The sequence below is a fragment of the Protopterus annectens genome, chromosome 10.part0 (assembly GCF_019279795.1).
Source record: "Protopterus annectens isolate FY-2018-M chromosome 10.part0, PAN1.0, whole genome shotgun sequence".
NCBI classification, from domain to species: domain Eukaryota; kingdom Metazoa; phylum Chordata; order Ceratodontiformes; family Protopteridae; genus Protopterus; species Protopterus annectens.
Window position 1 is genome coordinate 1648443779 of NC_056744.1, and position 27119 is coordinate 1648470897.

The window sequence follows — 27119 nt, forward strand, 5'->3', positions numbered from 1 at the left end:
GCATGATAATAATCCCATAAAAAAAAACATGCATCTGACAGCTACACTGAGCAGAATAGTTCCAGAGATGCCCAGCATTGCATTTTTATTGGATACAGAAGCACAGATATAAAAGATATGCTGCATAGATAATTGATGGGGCATTTCCTGGATGAAAGGACTAAAGGGGGTGTTCTATGGGAAGTTCTTAGGCAGAAAAAGAGGAAAAAGTGGAAAATAACAAAGGACGCTATTACCAAGGCATTCCAGTTCCCATATACTATGTACACCTCTGTGAGACTATTATTTGCTTTAAGATGGCTCACAGTACCAGAGTTGTAGGAATGGGAAATAAAAGAAACAAGTCAAAATCATGATTTGCTGTAGGGCTCATAGTATTTTACATGTTGCATTCAAAAGGCAGGGAAGGAAAATATTTCTAAAATGAGGAAACAAGTGAAGAAGCATGCAAAGGTCCTTTAAATCTTCAGCTTCTGTTTGTGCCAGTCTCAGGCTATCCAGCAAGAAGCTAAGAGGCTGAATATTCCCACCCTGATCTTTGCCTTCCCAAACCCAATGTCTGTCTTGTTGTCTGCTCTATATGTTAATTTGACCATAAAACTCATTCCATCACCACTTTCATTGGTTATTTATTTTTCATTAATTACAAAAGTGTCATCTTACAAAGTCTGTCCTTTTTAGCCATTTAAATACCTTTTCCCTTCCTTTATTTTCCACAAGAAATTGGATCCATGGATCTGCACTTACTAACCATTTCTGTAGCCTGCTTGGTTGAAATGGGCATCCTTAGACAGTGTAGCAATTGTCTCATGTTTGCTAACAACCACCTTCCACTTAACTGTACTGAGGCAGTGTATTACAAATTCTACCTAAACCACGGAGGCCTCCTAAGTCTAGAACTATCAAAGTAAACAGTCATATCAATAAAAATACTACACCAAGACAATAAACAAATAATGATAAAAGTAACACATATTTTAATATTGTTAAGCACGTTTGCCTGAACATATTGTGTGCAACATTATGGACAATTGTTTTAGATTGTGTCTTCTAAATGTAACCTAAGAAACAAGTACCTACAGCAACCTTAAAAACACACAACAGAGGCAGCACCCACCATGAAACATACATCTAAGAGGCACACTGTCTCGAGTCAAAAGCTCATAAAGAAAACCTCCATACAATCCGATGTCATTGTAGGTTACTCCATAGTGAGATGCATTGGTACACTGTCATGCTTGGCTGCCTATTATGTGCCAGGATTTGATACATCATGCATGCACTCAAGTCCTTGCACCACAAGTGCACACATGCCACTGCCACAGTCCACGTGGGTGTAAATGACTTCAGATGCATCTCCTTTTCCTGGAATATATAGAAAGAAACGTGAGGGATCTCTGGGAATACGTGTCCAAGGCAGGTACAAATCTAGTCTTAAGCAGCATTCTACCATCACCAGTAATGATGTCACAATACAAACAAGGATTATTGACCTAATTGGCTTAGTTTCTGGTGTCATTCAAAAGGATTACAACATATATTAGCCTGGGAAGAGATGGTAGACAATCCTGGCTGCTTTGCTAGGGATGGCCTGCCCTTATCTGCCCAAGGCTTTTGTATATTGGCTAAATCCATCTCCATAACATAGTGTCCTTTATCTAGGAAATGGCATTCTCCTAACCCTTCCAGTGCAGGAAAGCAGAATACCAATAAAATAAAGGTATTGCTACTCAGTGTTAGGAGCCTTAATATTAAGAAAAGAAAGAAAAATGCGACAAGCCTAGCTTACCCTGGAAAACATTAATATATACATCACAATGAAGGCCTGCTTCAGGACCAATGAAAGCATTCCATCAGCTTACGGTTTAAGTGCCTACCACACATTTAGGTAGCCAGCCCTCAATGAATGCACTAAGAGGGCAAGCATCTTCATATTCTAAAAAATAAAATTCCCTTCTTGACTCATAAGACAATATAATGACCTGGAACTCCTCCACATCCAACTTACTATCAGAAAAACCCTTACGTCATAGCTAACTATATGAACCCAAATGTGAAACCAAGGAACAATGTAAAACAAAGCTTTATTCCGAAATTTCAAACCACACAAACAGGAAAACCAGAAATAAACTGCTAGAACTCAAAAAACATGGAGTTGAGTGCTTTCATCCCCCACTAGGGACTTCTTCAGAACTATTCAAACATTTATTCCCAGCATTCTTATAGCATTACATTTAAATACATAGTAGCTGCCACCCTACTTTTCAGAAAAGATTCATAGTAAAGGGGCAATTGGTACGTGCCGCAAGAATGACATCTTTGGAAAGTGATTTCATCCAAGAAGTGGATTTTATCCAAAAAATGTTTGAGCATAGGGGTTATCCCCGGGATTTCTTGGACAATGTAAAGATTGAAGTTTTTAGAAAGAGGCAAAATGGTTGGTTTGTACCCATTTTGGGTCATAGTGTTCAGGATTGTATTTTAATAAACCAACTTGGGGATAAAAAGAATGATTACTCTATTGGATTTAATTTTATTACAACTTTTAACAAAGATGGACCATTGATTTGTAAAATTGTGGAGAAAAACTGGGGACTATTATCCCTAGACAGACATGTGGCAAAGTTGTTTAATGATTGTAAACAACCAAAATTTACTTTTAAAAGGGATAGATGCTTGAAAAACATTATGGAACAAGTTGGGAAGGGTAGAAAGAATACATATACATTTAAAAAGGCTGGGAATTTGAGATGTGGCAATTGTCCGCAATGTCACTTGGTTATTACCACTACTGATAAATTTATTTTGGATGGTAAGACTTTGCATATTGGGAGGGGGGGTCTTTTAATTGTCAAAGTGATAATGTTGTTTACTTGGTGAAGTGTACCTCATGTACGGTGTTTTATGTGGGGAAAACATGTAGGAAAGCTAAGGGCAAGAATCTACGAGCATACATTAGACATAAAACATCAAAAAGATTCTAATGCCCTTAGCAGACACATAGTTGAGTTTCCCGGTCATGCATTCAAGTTTTTGATTTTGCAGAAAACTAAAAACTAATGAACAGGGTAATATGCCTAGGGAGGTTCTTGTGGTTTGTGAAATGAAGTGGCAATTAATGCTGGATGCTACTAGTTACCCAGGTATTAATGAAACAGTCAATATTAGCTGCTATTTGAAAATGAAAAGTATTTATGTTTTTTAACACACTGTCTTGTATTTTATTTATTATATATATCATAGAGGGGGTTAGTGATGTGAGCTAAAATTTTAAATTTTATATATATTTTTTATGATTGTTTTTAGGGAATTGTAATATATGGTTTTGTGTTGGGTATGTCTCTCTAAATGTAATGCTATAAGAATGCTGGGAATAAATGTTTGAATAGTTCTGAAGAAGTCCCTACTGGGGGATGAAAGCACTCAACTCCATGTTTTTTGAATTCTAGCAGTTTATTTCTGGTTTTCCTGTTTGTGTGGTTTGAAATTTCGGAATAAAGCTTTGTTTTACATCGTTCCTTGGTTTCACATTTCGATTATCCAGTTGGTGTTGTTGTTTTCCAGTATTAACTATATGAACTTATTTCCAGTAATAACTATATGGCTTTGTTCCTGCAGAACACCTGACTAACCTTTTTCTCATACTCTATTTTCCCCTTCACTCTTCTTATGCACTACCTGTCTCATTTCTCCTCCTTTTACTCATCTAATCTAACTAAGTATATGTTAAGTAAAATTGTTGACATGTAATGAACTGCATATTGTAAATTTGTTTCTCTTTGAAATTATCAAATGGACATGTATTCAGCCAGACAACACCTCAGCCCATAACTCCTACCTAAATAGTATGGAGTCTGTATGCAGTAAGCCAAAAAACATTCTCCTAGGTGTTTTCAACTGCTTATCTATCAAATTAGACACTTACACATCCTCAGACATGTATGGTCAGAGCTTTTTGTACTTCATTTCTGGACCAGTTAGATCACACCCCAACCAAGGGTGATAAAATCCTCAGCTTGGTCCTTACCAATATTGGACATCTTCAATCCTCACTATTTGTAACAGAGTCCCTATTAGCTTATCGAAAAATCAGTTAATTGAACGGCATTTTCAGTGCAATTACATCAAACATGCTGTTCATTGAACTCTTCATACTGAGATCGCGGTACAGTGAGGATCGGGAAATTTTCCCTTTCCCCACTGTAGTTGGTATATATAATTAGCACGGGGTGTGGGGGCACAACCCCCCACATGAGGAGAATTTGATGAAACTAATTTCTGATCAAATGACGTTTGCTGAAGTGATGGTTTGATGAAGTGATATAGACCCATTGTAACATCCTCCCCTTGTTAAATTGGGCCACAAGTTAGTTACAGTCATCATAAGACTGAAGCAGGAAGCTTCATATGTCATAGTATTCAAAGATTATGTTAATGCTAATCTACTAAAACTGAGTATTGACATAGCTAAATTCAAAATCCCCTTCCAACTTGAAGAAATTGCTGTTATGCAAAATCTTTACCACCAAATTCTATGAACATGTAAATAGCTGTATAGATACAGCTAAGTAAACACATTGTCATATGTAAAAAATAAAGTACTATGTTAGAACCCAAATATAATCAGGCCATATAAAGAAAAAAATCATTGCATGCAAAAGTCAGTTTAACTCATGATACCAAAAATACACTTTCTAAACTTAACAGGAAGCTCCTGATCCTTATCAAGTCAGTCAAAGTCAAAATCAAAACTTAGGAAAAAGTAGCCACCCAGGCAAAGGATAACACAAAGCCTTCTTCAATTGTAGTAGAAACTTCAGAACCTATGTCCAGCAGTGCACAAAGCTAATAATAAATGATACCATATACTTGCAACCAGACAACATAGCTGGTCTGTAATGGCACCTGTTATTCACATCGTAATGACATCATCAACATTTTGGCTAACAGGTTTGCTGCACATTTCTCCCAGGAAGCTGTTATACTCACCCCAGATATACTGGAGTTTCTCCTCCCCATGTCCTTAAAGGTGCTCTTGAAGACCAATAATACTTCCTTAATGAAGCTCGACAGCATTCCAGGCTGTCTTTTAGTCTCAAACAAGCCCTTGGTGATTACCTCCTTAAGCTGTTCAACCTTATTCTTGAACAGGCTTTGCTCCAGATCAGTGGTGCACAGTGGTGGTGATTCCCCTTTATAACAGTAGCACTACCAATGACCCAAGTAATTATATACACATTAACCTTTTACTAATCCTGTCTGTAAAGTCTTGGAATGCATCACTTTCTTCATAAACAAGGACATTAAGAATTTAAACTGACTTAATCTGCAGTGATTTGGGTTTGATAACAGCAGGTCTTGACTCCTCACTCTTGCCAACTTTGAACAGATCATGCAGGCTGTGGACAAGGGTCACATTGATCGCATTGGCTCCCTGGATCTAGCAAAAGCATTTGACGCCAAACTGCATGATGGGATTGTAACCTTAAACCTAGATCCTTATGTGGTAAGGTGGACTTCACACTGGTTCAGTAATAGAATGCATGTTGTTAGGGTCTGTGATACCATCACCGTTAAGGAAAACGTGACAGTTATGTTCACCAGGGGCCTATATTTGGCCTCCTCCTTTTTGGCATTAATTTCTCTGATCTCAACAGTTACAGCAACAATCTCTAAGTTTTCTGATGATTGCCAGTCAGGTATAGTCATCCAATCAGCAAATGATACAAATTCTCTTCACACAGAGCTACCACATATTAACAAAAGCCACAGAAAGAAAGAGCTCAAACTAAATGCGAACAAGTACAGTACATTTTCCTTTGGTAAATAAATTGCTACTATTTACTGCATCACTTGGCACCCTCTCTCTAATAAGTCTGTCATCAGAGACCTGGGCACCTGCTTAGATGGTTTCCTCTCCTTTGATCATCATGTAAAGACTATAGTCAAGATATCCTTTTATATGTCACAGTTAATCACTAAGGGCATCTCTTCCCAAATGAAGGAAGGGATGGTCCCCTGTACTGTGCTCTAGTTGCACCCATTATAGAGCACAATGCACCCTTTGAGATGCATCTCACTAGACATATAAAAAACAATCAAAACACTTTAGAGTTTCCTATAAAAAGGAATCTTGGGCCTCAACAATCCTAATCAGGATAGACTGGAGTCAATCTCCCAGTACTCAGTGTCATATTTACCCATAAGGGGAGACCTATGGTTTGCTTACTGTATCCTCAAGGATCCCATTGTCCGAGACATCCTTTTTCTTGATGTGTCAAAGAAGAGATTTGAATCCACCTCAGAGAATAAATAAGACAAAATGGAGTGAGAGGTTCATCACTCAGCATACCCTATTGTTCTGAATAGACTCATTCTGCATGTCAAGCAGTGCAATTCCTTGTCTGCCTTCAAACATAACTTAAGACAATTGGATGGGTATCCTAAAATATACTCTAGGACTTACAGGCCTTGCCCTTCTTGACAGGTTGGTTATTGGCAAGGCACACGTGGTCTCTGGTCTAATTGTCTTGTATTTCCTATAATTTGTATGAAAACTGCACATAAACAGCAGGCTCCATTTTGCTTTCTCATGTTGGTGCTACTTCAGACTGCACCTCTTCTAAGCAAAACGCCAAACATCCAGTGAATCTCAAAATCACCTACCTGAGAGGCAAGCACTGATATGTTTTGCATGTTGGGCAGTCCATTAATGTTGCCTTCTCTGAGTCATCTCTTTCTATTCCATGGATTCAGGTAGTTGAGTTTATGGGTTAAAAGAACTATGTCTTAAATTACTGCAGGGCTCCTGAACAGCATTATTTTAATCTAACTGTAAAACAACACAAGTGTAAATGATTTGTTATAATTAGTGTACATCACACTGACTAAATACTGTCTGCAATCTACATTTGCTACAAAACAGAGATACTATAACGTTCAGAGATAATTTGAAGAAGTTGTTACATATGGCAGTGTAAGCTGTGACATGTACTACAGGATGTATGTCGGTATATCTTGTTGAGATGATGGAAAAAACATGGAAGAATTGTCATATTACTTACCCCTACACATAGCAATCCTATTATCAGTAAGAGATTAGATAAACTTCCAGTTATTTGTATTCACAGTAATAGGACTGAAATATAATGACTGAAGAATTGGGAGAAATAACAATTGCACTGACACATTATGTAATAGTGAATGTAAGCAGTGCAGACTGGTATATTACACATGTAAAATGCAGAAGTCTGGAGCCTTAGACTAAGGATTTCAAGTTTTGTACAAGACTGTAACCACATAGCTGCCAGAGAACTAAAAATTCACTTGCAGGAAAAAAATACAAAGTCTCAGCTGCATAGTGAGGCAAAATGTTTTCATTATTAAACAGCTATGGAAACTTTGCAGCATCCACAGCAACTTAACTGCCACGTCTGATCTGAAGCCCAAAATTCACTTGATATGAAACATCCATCTTTTCTGATTCTACACTTATATACACAATCCACAGTGCCATGGCTTCTGAGAATTGTGTTTACAGAAATACAGAACATCTTTTTTTATTATTATTAATTAGCTCACTATACATATTTAGCTGCTGATTTTAACTTGCATCTCACCTGTTACTGTAAGGCAATACCTTAAATCATACACTGTATGAATTGGTGTAGTTACAGTGTGTGCAACACATAGGCCAAAAAGATGAAACTATCCTGAAACACATTTTGAATTTTTTTTTTATTACAAAACTGATAATATTATAAATAATAACAGTAACTGTATGGTTATGCAGGTTGTTGAGTGTTATTCTCAGTTCTGCTTTGATTGTTCATTTGAATGTCAACCTTGTGTCCAAAGGCCAACAGTCATGGATGTATACAGCATGACCTTCATAATATATATATATATATATATATATATATATATATGTATGTATTATCACAGTACTAAATTGCAGAACTGTACAATGTGACAAATATGAGTAGCTGAATGCAGGCTTCTTATGTAGATACTAGATGAGTCAAAGACATCAAATCCTCAACTACCAGCGCCTTTTTACATGCCCTTTGTCAGATTGCAGTTATGTGAACAGTATTTCATCTGTATTGTATGTGTGACCATGGGGTTAGTATATATAAGCAGAGAGTTATGCGGACAGAATCCTCTACATGGGATATACAGTTACAGCTGAAAAAAAAAAGAAAAAAGTCTTTAGCGAAATCCATTTATAGTTAGAAATGTAGATACAGACATTTTGAGGATGCTTGGAGGCATGAGGGACTCAGTTCTGTATCATGGGGTTATAAACGATGCTAGATTTATTAGATTAATAGGCCAGATATCTCAAATTGGAATTTGCAAAAAATGTACTTTGTGGTCCAGTATGCACCTGTCTCTGTAATAGAGTTATAGGAAAGATGTTTAAGCAGACAGTAAAAGCAATACTACGACCAAGTATAGCCATGATTTGTTGTATAGTTATTTAACAAAGGTATGTACTGATGGTTACTTATTAAGGGAAAACAGTGTAGCAGAAAAGGGGAAAGAGGAAGCAATAGAGACCAAACTCTGTAATGTTTATCTCAACTTAGTTGAAACAGTAAATGTGCGAAGTTAGCTGTGAGGAAAGCAAACAGAGAGGAGTGAACAGGAACAATAAAGGTGATCTTTGGGCCACATGAGATTATGACAGCCTGGTGACAGATTACTGAAGCTTTTGATTTATGATTCCTGACAGGAATACATATGTGTCTGAAGTAAACTTCAAGGTTGCACTACCATTCCTCGAGACTATATATCTTGAAACCCAGTTCTCTGGTAACAGTTGCTTAAATCCAGGCACTCAAGTACACAAATTCATGAAACACATGTACTCATAACTCTCAACCTCTTAGAGCAAGAAAAAAGAACAAAGCCCTAAATAATGGGAGGACAAAGGTCCAGAAATATGGATACTTTTTAAATATTGCCCTTACAAACTTAGAAAATTGATAGAATAACAGATTTTGCATTAGTATGAACTTTCTGAAGGGTATGAAGTCTGAAACACAAATGTCTGTTATTTTCCTAACTTCAACCCTAAATGATCTGCCAGAAAAACACATTTTTTATGAAAAACAAAACAAAAACAAGGCAAAAATCTGGACATTCTGTGAAAATCTTTACAAATGAGAGGTATGCATGTATGTGTGGTTGTTCAATAATCAGGCAAATGCACCCCAATATAAAGAAAGGGCTTTTGTAGGGGTTATGCCACCCTTCAGACCACATATGTTCTTTACAGTCAGTGTTGCAGTACTAAGTCTTGGGATTTCCTGCCGTGCAGAAGCCCAGATTCACCTGAATATCAGATGATTTCACCATCCTCCAGATGGTGCATGATCTCCCTTGCTGATGCCAGGATGTCAGTGATATAAGGAGTCATTTTCAGTTCTTTCTTGAAATGTCAACCTGATGCAACAGACCATGTATATTAACATATTTAGTCCATCAGTTAGGCCAAAAATAGAAGGTTTGGTTAAGTACCACATTAGGGAATTTTGTTATTGCATTTTTATTCGTAATGATTAACTGTTTAATGTCAGGTAAGTCTAACAATTGCTTCAGGTGTGGGGAAATAAATCCCTCATAAAGGCCTTCATTCTTATTGTTTGTTCTTTCTTGGACCACAGTACAATGTGCCAAACTGCTAGGTTTGTGCTTACTTTAATGATTAAGCAAAAAAAAAAGCATAGAGCCATATCCCATAGTCAGTTTCTGAAGTCAGGTAGTGCTTGGCCTTATTACACAATGACATCTGCAGGTTCCCTAGTCCATCATCCTAAGCAAGTTTAAGGAGAAGCATTTAAAGGAGAAGGTTATGTGATTGACTGACAATATTCCAGTGTCTAACTCCCCGCCCCAGCTCAAAATCTTCAAAACAGATGGGATGCTTTTAGAACCCTCTGATCTGATGTCTGATAAGCCTACATCCAAGAACCCCTTGCCAAGTGGTAGGGAGAGTAAACTCCTTGATGAATTTGGAAAAGGATTTACACCTTTGCTGTCCTGGCCACATATGCTCTTAAATTCCAGTTTCATATCCTAGAATACCTTCAGTCATTTCAGGAAGAAATCAAGCCTAAGAGAAGATCCCACACAAGAAATGTCAAAAGGACATCCAGGATTTGTAACTTGATATATTTCTCCAAATGCTTAAGTTTTTGTATACCTTGATGGGATTGCTCCCCGTTCCAACATTAGGGAATAATTAAAGTTCATGAAATCAGTTTTGCTTCAGTCTTTGGCATTTGATATGAGTGCTCGTCTCAGCATCTGCAATGTACCCAGAATTGTCCCATTTTGCAGTTCGTACTGTGTTACTTTTATTGGCAGCATATTTAGATATGTTTGAAGAGTCTTTTTATTAGCCCAGTTGCTCCTGGGCTATCTGTGCCTTCTCATTCCAAATTGCTCTAGTTTCTACTTGTAACTCTTGATATTTCACAAATGTATGTCTTCCAGTTCTCAAGACACTACAGTCACTGGGTGTAGCAATTTCAATAATCAACACTATTTCTGTCTTTTTTTCTTGTAAAACAATATTCGGTCTGTTTGCTTCTACCTTATTGGTTGCTGGTATGGAATGAGTCCATGTAATCACTACTTCAACATTTTTATTTATTTATTTTATTTATTTATATTTGTTGACCGGGAGTGTCCGACTGGACGTAGGCCCATTTTCAGCAGAGGCCCGGGGAGAAAATCTCCACTGTTAAAATAAACAGACAGTAGTTACATTGGATTACATAGTGATTAACAATTTACATAGCAATTACTTACAACATATTTACAGATGAAGAACATAGTATATCAGTAGAAAACTAGAATCTTTATCTGTGAAGTACATAACAGACATTAACAAATGTTACAAGAAGAAGTTCCTGCTGTATAATAAATACTGGCTTATGAGCATCTGAGCTTGCTATAATCAAGGTAGTTAGTGGAGTGGAAAGAAAGGTAGTGGTTGGATGGGGAGGGTGATATTAGAGTGGGAGTTGCATGGGCATAGCCAGCATGTTTTTAGGTGCGCTTTTAGTAAAGTTTTGAAGTGGGTGCATGATGGTATGGAGGTAATTGTGGGTTTTAACAGTCATTTGTGGTTCATGTTTCCAATGTCTCTCAGCTGCCACCATGTTGCAATGTATACAAAGTGTCTGGTGTAACAACCTTGTCATATTGTTATAGCTTTCAGAATATAATCCCTCAGCCATGAATGTATCACAATCTTCAACAAGATGTGTAATTGTAGATCTGTACCACAAAACCTACATTTGCCTGTACCTCCTACCCCATCTAGTACAATATCCACTGTCTTGGGCTGCCAGTATTAACCTTTTACCCTTTGGTTTAAATTCACCATCCCTGAGCCATTTGTACATTAACTCTTGATAAACGTGTGGTGGTTCCAGTAAACCACTAAACTACTTGCTGTAAGTGGTCCTTCCATTTATCTTGTTTTTCTGACCCCTTTCTTTGTTTTCTTTCTGTTGCTTTTTTGTATTTTATGTTGTCACCTAATTTTTATCCATGTTTGGTTGGATTTCCGTCCCTACTTGTTTCCTAAAAGCTTCTGCTAAGCTAATGAAAGAGGTAATCTAAAATTTATTTTGTTTGCGTTTCAGAACATTTAATATGTTTGGATCTAATGATGCTAATAAATATGTATGCAGTCCTACAATCACTGACCTACATATATAGTTAATTTTAAGGAGACCCATGCCTCCTTCAGACCAAGGGATATATCATCTTGGAAAACACTGATTCTTGTATATCATTTGATAGGCTTGAAGTAATTTTCTTGCTTTCATATCAAGCTTATCCAGCTCTTTTTGATGCCAGTCACCCCAAAGCTGTAAGTTAAAACAGAACGTGCATGTTAATTTACATCTTGAACTTTATTCTTAGATATCAGAGCAGTTTTCAGGATTAATTTTAGTCTTCTACAACATTTCTTACTGAGCTTTGTTCCCATTTTTTATGCTGTATTGCTGCCCCTTCATCTTTTCCAAGATATTTGTACATTCCTCCTTGTTCCAAATCTTTCATATCGCATTCCTCCCCAAGTTTGATATTATCTTGATTCTTCAGTTTTCCTTCTTCAAATGTTGCTTTTACGCATTTGTCAAATGACATTCCTATCTCATCTGAGGAGGATTTAATAAACTGTAGATGCTGTTTCAGGTGCTTATCCAATGAACTCTACAATTTTAGATCGTCTAAAAAAGTAGATGAGCTATCCTTTGACTTCATAATTTTCTTGGAGTCAAACTGAATCCATGACCTAAGTTGTTGAGTAAGTAGCTTAATAGATTTGAGCAAGACAAAACAGTAACAGTGACAAAGAATCACCCTGAAATATTCCAGTCTGGATTTTCACACCCTCAATAGCAATTTGTCCTTTTTTGTGGTTTAATTGCAAAGTGGTTTGCCATTTCTTCATAGTAAAATGCAATAAAATTTACCAATGTGTGATAGTTCTTGTACATTTGTAAGCATTCTATAAAGCAGGAATGAAGACTCTATCAAATGTTTCTTGTAATATAACTATGCCATGCTGAGATTCTTATTCCTTTTACAGGTCTCTATTACGGTTTTGTTTAACAAAAAATGATCTTTTGTTCCATGTGAATCTCTTTTATTCCCCTACTGTTCAAAAGCCATCATCAAATTTATATCTACATAACTGTATGCTCTGCATCAATTCCTGTATATGACTTATATGTCGTTGGGAAACAGGTTATCAGTCAATTGTTGTTAGGGTGATTTGCAGCTTCACTTTTAAGTATGAGCATGGGTTTTCCCATTGTTAGCCAGCCTGATGTCATTTGAAGGTGTACATATAAGTAGCTTTTGCTAAAGGTTAAATCACAGTACAAAGACGTTAATACCTTTAACCAAAACTTAGATACAGCATCTGGACTTGGCATGTTCCATTTGGTAGCCTTTATTAACTTTATCTCTGTCTCAGTAGCAGTTACTTCATTCCAATCTATATTATCTTTATCAGAATTTCTTAATTGTTTTTTGACGTCTTTAATCTACTCAGTCTCCTTGCTGTGCTCAACTAGGTCCTCATAGATATTTCCAGAGAATGCATTCATTTTCTCTTTTCTTGGTGGTATCTCGACTGTTGTTTTCTGTCCTAGCACTCTATAAAATTTCTTTGGATTATCCTTAAACTGTTTGTTTTTTATCCTTTCTCTATTTTCTCTGTGTATTTCTTAAGTTTTTCAGCCTGCAAAGTGATTTTTAATTTATTGCTAGAGATGCTGTAATTCAAATCCTGATCTGTTTTGATGTCATTTTGGTTTTAACTCATTCACTTTAAAATTTTTTTTAGATTGATTTCCTTTTATATATTTTTCCAATAATGGTACTTCTTTTCTTAACTGTTTCACAATTGTTTCTAGTCGGTCCTTCAATGGTGGTGATCTATCTGTTCCATTTTTTTCTTGTACTAATGTATGCTTTCTTGGTAGTACCTTGTCTGTTATTAGTTTGACTGCACAATAATGTATTCTGCTAATTTCAGCTATATCATTTGGATCTCTTTTTATAGTTCCAATTATTTTATTAATTTGGCTTATTAATTTTTTGACAATCCACATCTTATTCACCTTTGGCAGCCTTTGCCTCTCATACATATTATTATATATGCAGTGTAGGCCTCCAGGTATCCAGACATTCACTTTAGTGAGGCTACAATGCATTAGATGCATCACACAGTGAAGCTGTTACAGAGTACATTATGTTTAGGCATGCCTGGTTGAGGATCTAGCCTCTATCACGTCACGTTAACACAGAATTATTTAATGCTTTTCCAGATAAGAGGTTTCTGTTTTGACTCCTTGCTAAGAAGATATTTGAGTGACTGGACCATAAGGGGAAGACCATGAAGCTGGTCAAGAAACTTTACATTTCCCCATCACCAAGATATAATAGAAACTACACTAGAAAGTCTTGACCCTTTCTCCAAAGCAAGAAAAATCAAATACTTTATGGGGAAATTACTCTGGTAACAAAGAAAGTGGCAAACTGACCAATGTACTATATCTGGAAGGTCTAAGAAATTGACACCCACTAGGGAGCAGCTGAAACTATGCTTAGCACTTCCCTCCCCACTCCCAAATCCCACCCCCATGTCTCCAACCTGTCCCAAAGTAAAACTCTCCATCTTTCTCATTTACTAGGAAAAATTCACTCAGGATCACTGGATACTACAGATTGTGTAGGAAGGTTTACTCTCTGCAGTTCTGGAAAACTCCCCCTCTTAGGCATTCCAATCCCCCAAACAACACAAAAAACTCATTGCCCCAATAGATTCCCTCATAAAACAGGGACCCATTCAACCTGTTCCTCCAGGAGAAACAGACATGTGGTTCTTCTTGGTTACAAGAAAAGAATGAAACTAGAGATGTATCTTGGATCTTCCAGGGCTCAAATTTTTTGGTAGTGCCTATTTTCAAAATACTGACCTTCCAAAAGGTTCTTTTACTCATTTTGTCTGGGAAATGAATAGTGTCCCTGCTCCTAAAGGATGCCTACATTCATATTCTTATTTTACAAGAACACAGGAAGTTCCTACTCTTCATAGTGGGGGTCCTACTTCCACTTCTCTGCCTTTCAACATTGCTTATTTACTGCACCCAGAGTCTTTACCAAATGTCTGCCACCAGGGATTGCCTTTTGTAGGACAGAGGGGGGGTCCACTTTTACCCATACTTCGTTAATTGTATAATCCAGACATCAACTACTGATTAACCAGTCATGCAAATCCAGATAGATTACATCCATAAGGTGAGCCTATCCCTGAACGTACGGAAGTCACAACTAATACACAATATCAGGGTAACATTATTAGGAGCAGAATTATACTCTGTTCAGTAGAGGGTACTTTTACCAAAGGACAAGATTCTGTTTCTGTCAGAAAATCTCTACATTTGCAGAGATCAAGCCACAACAAAAAAGTTGTTGAGGTTTGTTTGCTGGGATACATGATTTCATGTATTTTAATGGTCCCTCTGGCAAAAGTCCTCATGAGAAAGCTGTAGTAGCTCCTAAAAAAAATGCTTGCCATGGCAACTTCCATCCCTCTTCTCCCATCTATAAAGATTCTCAAAGACAATATAACTATGACTTGATAAATCAAAACAAAAACAAAACAAAAAAAAAACAAGAGACATTCTTGCTAACTGTGCAGACTAGCAACAGAGCAATGATAATTGGTACAACTCCTACTGCCCCTTAGCCTGTTGCATCCCAAGGTAGGACAACCTGCTACCAGACAATCTAAAAAGACCCCTCTTAAACTCCAGTAAGTGGATGCTAAAAAGTGAAGTACTTCTAGACTTGACACATACAGAGGATATGAAATAGGATGAAGTAACAGTCAAAGAAATCAAGACAAAATGAAGAAATGCTCCTAAATGGAAAACTTGGGTACTAATGCAGTTCAACATTTCTGCCTAAAGGTATTATTACCTCTATATAAAGATTTAGGCCACAGTAAAAATGATTTATATGCTCATCCTGAACTGACACCAACCTGAACAACAGTAAAACTGATACTCCTTAAGAGAGAACTTGCAAGCTATCCTAAGACCCGTATACCAATGACTTGCTTCAGGACTCAGTTTTGATAAAAAGTGCCTGAGTAATTGATAGCTTGAATCACTTAAATCATTTGTTTCTGTAAGTCATTTTTATTTTTGATTTAAACAATAGCTTGATTAACTGATTTTCCTTCAGGATGCAGGTTTTATGACCAGTACCTGACTGGCTAATTGAGATGCTAATGTAATGAGTACAACATTCCTCTATGCAGTGACTATGATAATTTTGATTGATGATGCTTGTAGGTAACGTTTTTTTTTTTTTATTGAACTGATTTTAGCTTCAATTTGTGTTGTCATATCCTTCCATCTGTATTTGGTTTAAAAACTAGCCTGAAAACTAAGATATGAACCTGTTATGTTTGGCACAGTGAGCAAAGTTCTAAGGATAGGGGAAGAATGATATTTCTACCTATCTTTATATTTGGGGAAAAAGAGAAAAATAAACTATATTAATAGCCTTGAACTAACTATGGATGGTCAGTGACATTGGTAGAAAAATGTTAAGTAAAATGTCCCCTTTAAAAGCCCTACCTGATTTAAAATTAGATAAACAGGAAAAAGTCACGGATGAGGTTGCTTCAAATAGATGCCAGTTTGACATCATGATGATATTTAGATAACAGAACAAGTGAGCTCAGACAGCAAGTTAATGAACTACAAGGAAATGTATAAAGAGTGTATAAATCAACAACGTCTAGACAGAGATACCTTAGAAAAGACATTTAGTTTCTTGTAAGCCAGAGTGTTTTAACAGAACAGGCAAAGGAAAGGGAGAGAACAAGGAAAGTTTCCCTTATGGGCTAGGGTGATTACACTGGTGTGGAATTCAGATTTTGATCCAGCCTCATGGGATGGTAAATGTGACACCCCTTACTATCCTGGGTCAGTAACTAAGGAGCTTCAGTCCTCACTACTAACTCCAATAGGAGACCATCACTTAAACAGGAGTAAAATTTCACAATTTTCCCTAAGAGCACAATAGGAACATGCTCTATAACCTGGGACTGGACTGTATACTTCTGCAAACCCTTAATGTAACTCCTTATTAAACACTCCAGAGCAATATGTCCCAGTTTAAGATCTCTGATACACTCACACTTAAATAAATTAAATGTCACACATCCAAACACTTCTGGGAAAGCCTGACACAGATTTTCAGCTGTGCCCCAAAATAATGCAATAACCCACTGCTACCAACCAGAGTGTCACATGCCCTTTCAAAGGGGTGAGCAGTTGTTAAAAATTAGATATTAAAACAAATAGTAGCAAATGAATTAAAGCAGCCAAGCTTTCAGAGTGGCCTGGGAAGTTATCAAAGCAGGTATAAGCACTCTCAAATCATTAAAGAAAACACTGATTGACTAGCCACAATGTAAGTTAATAAAAATATTTAATAATGAGCAAAATGACTAAAAATGTAAAACAGTAACTTCAATAAACTAGCAGAACTCAGTCACCAGGAAAATGAAATCAATACAGAATGAACTAACCCCCCACCTAAACACACTGTTCAATCTCAGCCTCTGCACAGGCTACGTGCCCATAGAATAGCGCACAGCAACAGTTATTCCACTCCCCAAAGGAGGGGCCACAAGTGACCTTGGTAACTATCACCCATAAGCCTGACTAGCCTGGTCTGCAAGGCTATGGAGCGCATCATCATGGAACTCATTAACAAAGACATTGGGAACCTCCAAACACTTGACCCGACCCAGTTCAGCTTTGTTAAGGGCAGATCATGCCTGCTAAACCTGATTGACTTCTTTGAGACAGTCACCAAGGCCATAGATGAAGGGAAGGTAGTTCACACAGCCTACCTTGACCTTGCCAAGGCTTTTGACACTATTCCCCACTCGGGAATTATAGAAAAACTCACCAGCCTGAACATAAACCCCTACGCCATGAGATGGGTTGTCAACTGGCTTACAGACAGAACTCACACGGTAAGAATAGCGGGCTCCAGGTCCAACTCTAAACCAGTCACAAGTGGTGTCCCACAAGGCTCGATCCTGGGACCCCTACTGGTCGGCATATACTTCTCAAAAGTACAGGCAAACACAGGAGGACTATGGCTAACCAAGTTCGCCAATGGCTGCAAACTGGGAGTCATAATTGACTCTTCGGCTGACATGGACATTCACCAAAAGGGCCTTACTGAGACGGACACCTGGTGTCAAAGTCATGGTCTCAAGCTAAATGCCAAAAAATGCATAGTCATCAAGTTTGGGAAAAACAAAATACCCATGAATTACCACATAGGTGGCAGCCCCCATAATACAGAAGAAGTAATAAAAGATCTGGGGACCCAGGTAGATAGTAATCTCTCCTTTGACAATCATATTGCCAAAGTAGTTAGCAAATCCTTTTATGTAGCCCATCTAATTACTTAAGGGTTCACATCTAGAAATAAAGAGTTTATAGTGTCCCTCTACTCATCAGTCATCAGACCCATCATAGAGTACAATGCCCCCTTTGGGATGTACCTCACAAGACACTTCCAACAGCTGGAAAGACCACAAAAGTACCTCACCAAGAGGATTACTGGTCTCAAACATATGTCCTATACAGCCCGACTGGAAAAACTCCAGCTGCACTCAGTGGCATATCGCTTACTCAGAGGTGCCTGACTTACAAAGCCATGTCCAACTCAGAATTGATGGACATGCTCCACCTAAAGAAATCCAAGTCACTGCGAGACACTCACTCTAGTGAGCTAAAGCTCGCCACAACAATAAATAGAACATGCTAGAGGGATAGATTCCTGTCACAGAGACTCCCCATGCTTTGGAACAAAATTCCTAACTACATTAGGCAGAGCCCCTCACTAACACTCTTCAAGAGAAACCTTGACAAGTGGATGGGTAACAGAAAATACACCCCTGGGATCACTTCATTGGCTCTTCTTGACAGAGGCTCAGTTAATTAATCAATGGGGTGGCGAAAGCTGACACATTCTGGCTAGGCTTATAAATGCCCTTGGGCAGATAGCCTAGTACCTACATATGAACCTATGAACCTATAATACTGAGGGATAGAAATCCAACATTTAGAAAAACTCTGATTATTTATAATTTTCCTATCTGACTAAAGAACACTGTCCCTGATCTAAACTAAATTATTACAACAGAGCAAAGGCATGTTTACAATTCTTTGTGAGTCCTTTTGGGTATCCACTGCACAGTACAATTGTGAAAAACTAGCAACTTTAACTGACAACAACTGACTTCATCCGTCTTCAGCAGGCTCTTTTGTAGACTAGCTTAACTGTCACAACTGTTCCAGTTCTAATTTTCCTTCCATATTTTGAAAATCAACCAACAGCTGTTTACCAAAGTTCCTTCCTGTCTTTCAACCTCTGACAGCAACACATAGCAGCTGTCAACATTCCAATGACATAATCTGCAGATCAGCTGATTCTGAGACAGTCTGCATTTAGAATCTTCTTCACAAATATGTGCAGTTAGAAATGTAAAGAAACATTGTTCAAGTCTTTAAAACATTCTGTACAAACAGATAATAAATCAACATGTAAGAAATTATTTACAATATCATAGCTAATCATGCTGGCATGTAATACACAGGTTAATCTGAAATTCTGTCTGGCATACATAACAATCTCAGACCCCACCATGATGGGACTGCTGCATATCTGCAAGTCAAGCTCCACTCAAGGAACCAGCATGTGTGACCTCAACCTAGTCTGTGACATCAATAGGACCTGTTGGTGGGACAGATTTGTGTCCCAGCAGCTCCCCCATTTGTGGAATAGACTCCCTCTCCATGTCAAGCAGAGTACCTCATTATCCCTTTTTAAGTGCAACCTGGATAACTAGATGGGAAGCAGAAAATACAGCCCTGGGATTCCACCTGTGTCTCTGCTGTACAGGGGCTTTGTATGCTGATTTGTCTAAGCATGGGCTAAACTCTTGGCAAGGCTTATAAGGGCCAACAGCCTAGTAACTTCCTATGATCCTATGATTATGCAAAAAAACTTCAGCCAGGCATGCTAGCACAGATGACAATGTCTAATTTCTTCACAAAAACTGTCCTATATCAACAAAGAGATAGTGAATCTGTAGCACTAGCATGTCATGTGATAGAGAAAAAGTGTGTTAGTGGTAAAAAATGAGAGTGAGTCAAAATGTGTACAGAAAGGGCATATGACCAAACAGACCCCAAGTTATAAGCAGAAGCCAGAGGAAACCATTTATCTTGGTTTTGCTATGTTTAGGACTCTGGAGATAATGTAGTGCAGCTGACTGGGGAGTAGCTGTACGGATGTAGTTGCCAGGTATTTCACTTATGCTTAAAGTGGTTATTAATGTAGTAGACCAATGTTTCCTTATAATTACAAGATGGAAGAATCAAAAATCTTAGTCAAAATGGCTGTTTAGAGATGGTGTAGTCATGTGGATCACAACTGTGATAGCCCTCTTAGAAACAGCTATTTTGAAAGGGCAAACCATAAAAACCAGAGTAGGGCCTTTTAAAATAGGAATGTATCATTACAGTGTCAATGCAGTCAAAGTTATAGTTTGCAGTGAAGCTAAGTGGGAACCAATTTATATTCCCCATTAAAAACTATCATAAGTATCTAATCCATGGGGGACATGTGAAAATATGAGAGACAATACAAAAATTGTTGAAAGTGGGCACAACTGAACAAACTATATATCCAATAGTCCTGGGCCAGTAAAAAAGACTGACAGATTATGGCAAATGACTGTAAACTACAAAGGACTGAATAAAATTGACCCACCACTTGTAGATGTTGTTACAGACATGGTCATAATCATGAAAACATTTGTTGGACTGTATTGCAATCCTGAACATGGCAAATGTCTTTTTGACTATTTTGATAGATGAGGAGAGTTGTGCTCTATTTTCATTCACTTCAGATGACAGACAATATACTTTCCAAGTGTTGTATCAAGGATATTTACACAGTTTTACACTGTCATTCATTAGTGGCAAAAGACTTAACAAATTGTACCTAAATAAGGTGAATGTGGTTGATTACATGAGTGACATCATAATTACAAGTAAACAATGGGTCTAGTACAGGTCCACGTGTGCTAGTAGCTTGCTTGCCAAAAGTTGCTAAAAAAGCGAGTGTTCTAATTCCTAGTAGCTCAATCCCTTGTAGCCCTCCCAACACCTAATCTTTGATAATACCTACCGTTACCTAAACCATCAACCTAAAATTCCCATGCAGTTCCCAACCAAGATCACCACTCCATTACTGTAAACCCCACTCCCTTGCCTAGCCCTTAAATACCCAATTGCTCCCTAAAGCTAAAACCCAACCCCCTCCCTAAACCTAAATTGCCTGATCACTCCTTAAACCTAAAAGCTCCTTTCCCCCTTGCGATACCTAAAACTCCAGTCCTCGTAAACCTAAATTTTCTGATTACTCCCTTAACCTAAAATCCAGCTCCCTCCCAAAACCTAAATTCCCTGATCACCCTATAACCCTAACATTTCCTTCCTGCTACGTTATCCTAAAAAACATTTTATGCTCCCTAATACTAAACCCCCTCCCCTTGATCTCCACAGCAGCTTGTGTGAACTCATATTGGAGACCGCGTGCAAGCAGCGCTCCACATAATGTCTGTTTGCCTGAACTCATATATGAGTTTTTGTGTGAGCAGCAGGTAATCTGAGCTACAAGGCACTCAAGTCCTTGGGTTCAAGACAGTGGTTTTTGAATGCTTGAGACCAGAGCATGTGTAGTGCTTTCCATAAACAAAATTATGTGGACATTGCTTTGCAAACTAATTTCTGCTAGAGAGCACAAAATGATTCATTCTTTATGATTACTTCCAAGAACATGCTAACATGGAGAATAACAGAAAAAATATAGCTATTATCCATACTTGTTATGTGCCCAGTGACAGAACCCCAGAGAGATGTGATCTAAATTCTGAGGACTACTTTTGCATGCTATAAAAAGTGTTCCAGACCTAGAATCTGCAGTATCTCCATTGAATGCCTCCTGCATGGCTTGCTGTTATTCAGAAAAATTATACTGCTCAGACTGTTCCACCATCAATTGGTCTGTGTGCCATGTATCATAAATCAACTGCATCTGATGGACTTGGATGTGTTGTATGATATATATGTCAAAGATTGTAAAACAGTAAAAAGTGCTAGGGTTATTCAGTATAAAAGAATGGTAAACATGACAGGTTTTGATATAACTAAAATGTATCCATGTTTGTAAAACTAATAATTTATTAATAAGTAGCACTTTGTATGTCAGGTGGAGATTCTGTAAATTAAAATATAACAAACAAACTAAACTTATATGAAATTTACTAGCTACTGCGGTTGAGGGGAGCTGAAGTAAGTGCTAGGTTGCTAAATCTTGTAAATTTAGATATATTACAAAATAAATTAAATTGTCCCTGGGATTCAGTAAACTCCATGTAGGTTTTGCTCAAAGCCTACACAGAGTTTACGTGTTTGCTTGGTATGCAGCTGCACTTAATGAATATTTATGCTGTGGCTCACTTTCAGACTTAAGCAATCAGGGTTTTGTGGTGGCCAGTAAACCGTGAAAAGCAACATGGATAGCAAACACAGTTACAGCATAGCAAACTTTGTTAGCATGATTGCGCAGAATGCCACAAGGAGCACCAAGGTTTTTCATATATTAATGCATTATGTTGCGGGGCAGGACAATGTATGTGCACACTCCAGCATGCTGGGCTATTGGGATTGTGTGAAATGCTACAAGGACTACCAGGAATTTTCATATATTAATGTATGATGTTGCAGGGACAGTGCAAGACAGTGTATGTTTACACTCCAGCATACTAGGCTAGCAGGATTGCATGGAATGCCACAGGGACCACCAGGGTTTTTCATATATTAATGTATGATGTTGCAGGGACAGGGCAAGACAGTGTATGTGTACACTCCAGCATACTGGGTTAGTGGGATTGTGCAGAATGCTGCAAGGACCACTAGGGTTTTTCATATATTAATATATTATGTTGCGGGGACAGGATAGGATAGTGTATGTGCACACTCCAGCATACTTGGCTAGCAGGATTGCACAGAATGCCACAAGGGCCACCAGAGTTTTTAATATATTAATGTACATGTTGCAGGCAGAGGACAGGACAGTGTATATAGTGCTGAGTATAGTGGAATCCCATTCCAGGCAGTCTGTACAAGTTGTGTCAATGATCTGTAAGGGTACATGGGCTGCCATTTATAACAAACAGTCATGGGAAGTGTGCTTATTAAATAGGAACACACAGATGAAGTTTAGGGATAAACACCATGAAGGAGGACAGGTAAAACATTGTAATGTACCACACATGAGGAAATGTAAAAGAAAGACAGTTGCAGGAGGAACACTAATTGCATCTACACATGGCACAGTACAGATTGCACAGTGACAAGTGTATATGATGTGACTGTCATACAAGGTGACATAGCAGTAGAGGATATCTGTGTGATATAAATATCTAGACATGAACAGTGGAGAGGACATGTATCATGGATGCTAAATACAATTGGGGTTGGGTGCATATTGTGAAGCTGCACAAACTGATTTACCTGAGTATGCCTGTATTGTCAGCAGAGGCTTCCAACAAGTAGGACACAGATACAGGCTCATGGCCAGCATTAAAACCATCATGCACAATCATGGACAAGATCAGAATAATACTACTGGTAATACCCATCTCTCTGATACAGCATATGTTTTTCTGAGTGAGGATAGATGGTTCTGCACCAACACACTTGTACAACTATTAGGACATGTCAACAATCTATGAGTGTAATCAAGCATACTCTCCTGACACTAACATATGCAGGAGTTGTGAGGAGGCACACGACATTATGATTACTACAGGCTAGTTGACTGGTGTGCATGGCAGAAATACAGTATATATAGCACATCTGCACTGTCATGAATGCAAACCATTCCATCAATGTCATTAAACAGCTATGTATGTCATGAGTGTCAAGAGTACGTCATGAAATAGATATCACACATGCATGTGGTATTACACCTTGATGGGGGTTTTGTGCCATCAGGCAGTAATTTTTATGCAACAAAACTAATACCTATGTATGCACAAACAGACATGTGACAGCTTACAGTGACAAAAGTAGTACACTTCAGTTACACATCATTGGAAGATGTGTATGGAGGGACTTGAGGAAAGGTGCATTGTACTCAGGTATCATTGTGATAAAGGCTGTGAACTATGAAGGTATTACGGCCTGTCATGTGGATGTCTTGCATATACTAAGTAGTTGTGTTACATACGAGGGGGTACTCAACACCATGGACACATGCTGATGGACATTCCACAAGCCATATATTCCAGGCCACAGACCACATAACAACTGGTCTGCTGACAGGGTGTGATGTCTACATGATCCTTGCTTTGTGCATTTATTTACATAATGAAATAAATCCCGCATGTTTTTTTTTCATCTCATGTGTTGACACGGCTGTAGCAACAGTCTTTGGTGTGTGTTGACACTGTCTGTATTATACCAATATCAGAGTTGGAGTAAATCATTGTCCAAAATCTGTAGTCCTCCAGACAGCTGTTGGGAAACAGGAATTGTATGTTATTCTTGACGTCTGTGATTTCAATCATGGACAGGAATGTGCGTAGCAGACAGCCCTAATGTACACACTTGATCACTGGACACAAAATATAGGTCACATCACACATTTCTACATATTTAGATACCACGTATGTGATCCACTGTTCAACCCAGTTGGTGATATAGGTGTTGATGGCCACATCTGTCATTTTGGAATGAATATCTCAGTGTGGACTCCTGCCAACTGCCTTGGCCTTTTCAAGTTCCACAAAATGATACTCTTTGAGGACATCTGACAAATGTAACAGATATAGATGCAGCATCAAAAACTCACACATGTCTGTTACACACAGCCAGGATAGTACTAGTGTCTATTTAGAGAAGGTCCACAATGACATATTGGTCTATCTTACAGATCAGGAGAGCCTGGATGTGTCTTTACATACATGTTTCAGGTGCTGTCCCAAGCCCACGCAGATGGATACATGTCAATGTACACCCTTCTATGGGAACATAGTCCATCTGGAGAGTGTGTTGAAGTGTGTATCACATCGTGTCAGGTAGGCATATATTCTGAGTCATGCTATAGGTGATCTGTGATGTTATCACAGCCCATTGTTTCTGTGTGATAAGTTTGCATGAAGGTAATATAGTGCATACTGCCTATTTTGATCTGTCCTAGGGTTTGGACACAATCCCCCTACTCAGGTATCATTGACAAACTCTGTCAGCTGGGGATTAATACTTATGTCACTAGATGGTTAACCAATGTCCTAACTGACATACCACATACTGTGAAAGCTGGTGAATCAACCTCTGACATTGCAGCACTGGTGTACCCCAAGGATCTGTGCTGGACACTACACTGTTTGAAATCTATTTCTCAACAGTCCAGACTACAAAATACGACATGTGCTAATTCATGCATATTGGTTGCAATCATCGAGTCCACCAGTGATGTGACTATAGTACAAGAGAGGCTAACACACATAAATGATTGGTGCCAACGACACAAGGTCTACTAATAAATACAGAACCATTGCCCAGCATATCTGAGAGATGACCTGGCAGCACCATCTCTGCTGCTCCTGCACTTCCTTCCCCCTCAGGTAGTTCTACCCCAGAGGATAGGCCAGTGGTTCCCCCTGGGCGCAGTGGCAGGGGTGGTGAGTTTATCATTCATGCTGAACTGTGAGGGATGGTGTGTAGGGTTGTGCGCCACACTGTTGGTGCTTGCTATGCAAGATGGAGGAACTGCTCTCTCTCATTTTACTTAGTATCAGGAAGAGGAGAAGGAGATGCCAAGTGTTCCAGCAGTGGCAGTATTGGGTGACAGTGATGACAATCCTGGGGGCAAGGACTCAATTTTCACTGGCAAACAGCTTGACATCCATGGGTCCTGGATGTACCCACCCTCACCGTATTGCATGGTGTCCACTGACCTCTTGTGTCCATCATTGTCCCCTATGTCATCTTGTTTGTTTTATCTGTCTGCAATTGCTTCCTCGCCTACCCAACTTACCAGAACCAAGCATACCTACATCTCTTTCCCAAAATTCCACTCTCTCAAAAAAAACAAAAAAACAAATGGGCACCTATCCCACAAAAAAAAATTGTCCCATACATAGCTCCATTTTGCACATGTGTCTTCTTGACACACTTGATTTGGTCCAATTGGCTATACAATATGATAGTGTTGTGGTCACCCCTCTCTCTGGAGGTGACAGTCCAAATTCAGCTAATATTCTGCATATATTTTCGCTTTTTTACTGTTGAAGAAATGGATAGCTATGGTTCTTTCCTACCTCCCTCCTGTACATTCCTGTACTGCTTTCCATTTGTTCTCCCCCCTGCTTGCTCCCCATTTCACCACTGTCCTATCTTCCCCATTTTTTTCTTTAATGCATTATTGCACGATGGTGCACATCGCCTATGAATGCACACCAAATGTAAAGCCAAAGTAGTTAAAAGTAATCGAAACAGCTGTATTCCCAGCCAGTACCATCTCACCCCAAAAAGAAAACTATCACTGCATTAACACCTGCTGCCACAGAGTCAGTTAAGCAGCAGGTGTATTTCACAAACGCAATACTGACTGTCAGACTTAAGATAGAGTCAGCTAAGTAGCAGGTGTATTCCACAGACTCAATACTAACTGTCAGACTTTAGCAATGTGGCTTGTGTTTGCTCACTGCTTAGCATTGTGTAAACAGATATATCTTGCATATTTAAACACTTTTCTAACCGTCACATGAACCCACTGCTCTTCGTACTATGGAAATGTATATATTATGCTGTGTTTTTGCTGTTTACTATCCACTTCCTTTATATGACATGAAGGTACATGTAAAAACATTACAAACTGAGGACCTTATCTAACTGTATGTCAAATATTTAAATTATATCCATGTGATGGCACCCGCCAAGCACTACAACCCTGGGCCCTCAGTACTTTTTACACACATATATCAACTACACTACAAAATGTAATATCAATTGCTGTGTGCTATGCAATGCACATCACTCTGGTAACATGCAAAACAACTACTGACTCATACTCCTAAAAGCCTTATCTGCATAGCTACTGCAGGAATCACCATGGACTAAACCCACAGGTACAGAGGTGACCTTCAACATACTTCACCCTACACATTTTGGGTTTGGCAACGGTAGATCATGCTTATGGACTTTTGTGAACTTTTTGGATACTGACCCCAAAGACCTGGATGAGAGATAGCAGAACATACTGCCTATGTTGAGTTATCCATGGTCGTTGACACTATCCCCATTCATGACTCATAGTGAAGATTTCCCATTTGGGAATTAGGCCATACAGTACTAGATGGATAGCCAACTGGCTCCATGACAGGACACACAGTCTCAATG

The 27119-nt window shown here is 38.5% G+C and overlaps 1 protein-coding gene across 1 annotated transcript in view; it reads left to right on the forward strand.

The window, feature by feature from the left end:
* The window catches only part of LOC122814365 (zinc finger protein 729-like), a 448289-nt gene that overhangs the window by 172623 nt on the left and 248547 nt on the right, over window positions 1-27119 (forward strand). The window contains 1 exon segment of the mRNA XM_044086949.1: window positions 5390-5506. Within this exon segment, the coding sequence (XP_043942884.1) occupies window positions 5390-5506 (117 nt within the window).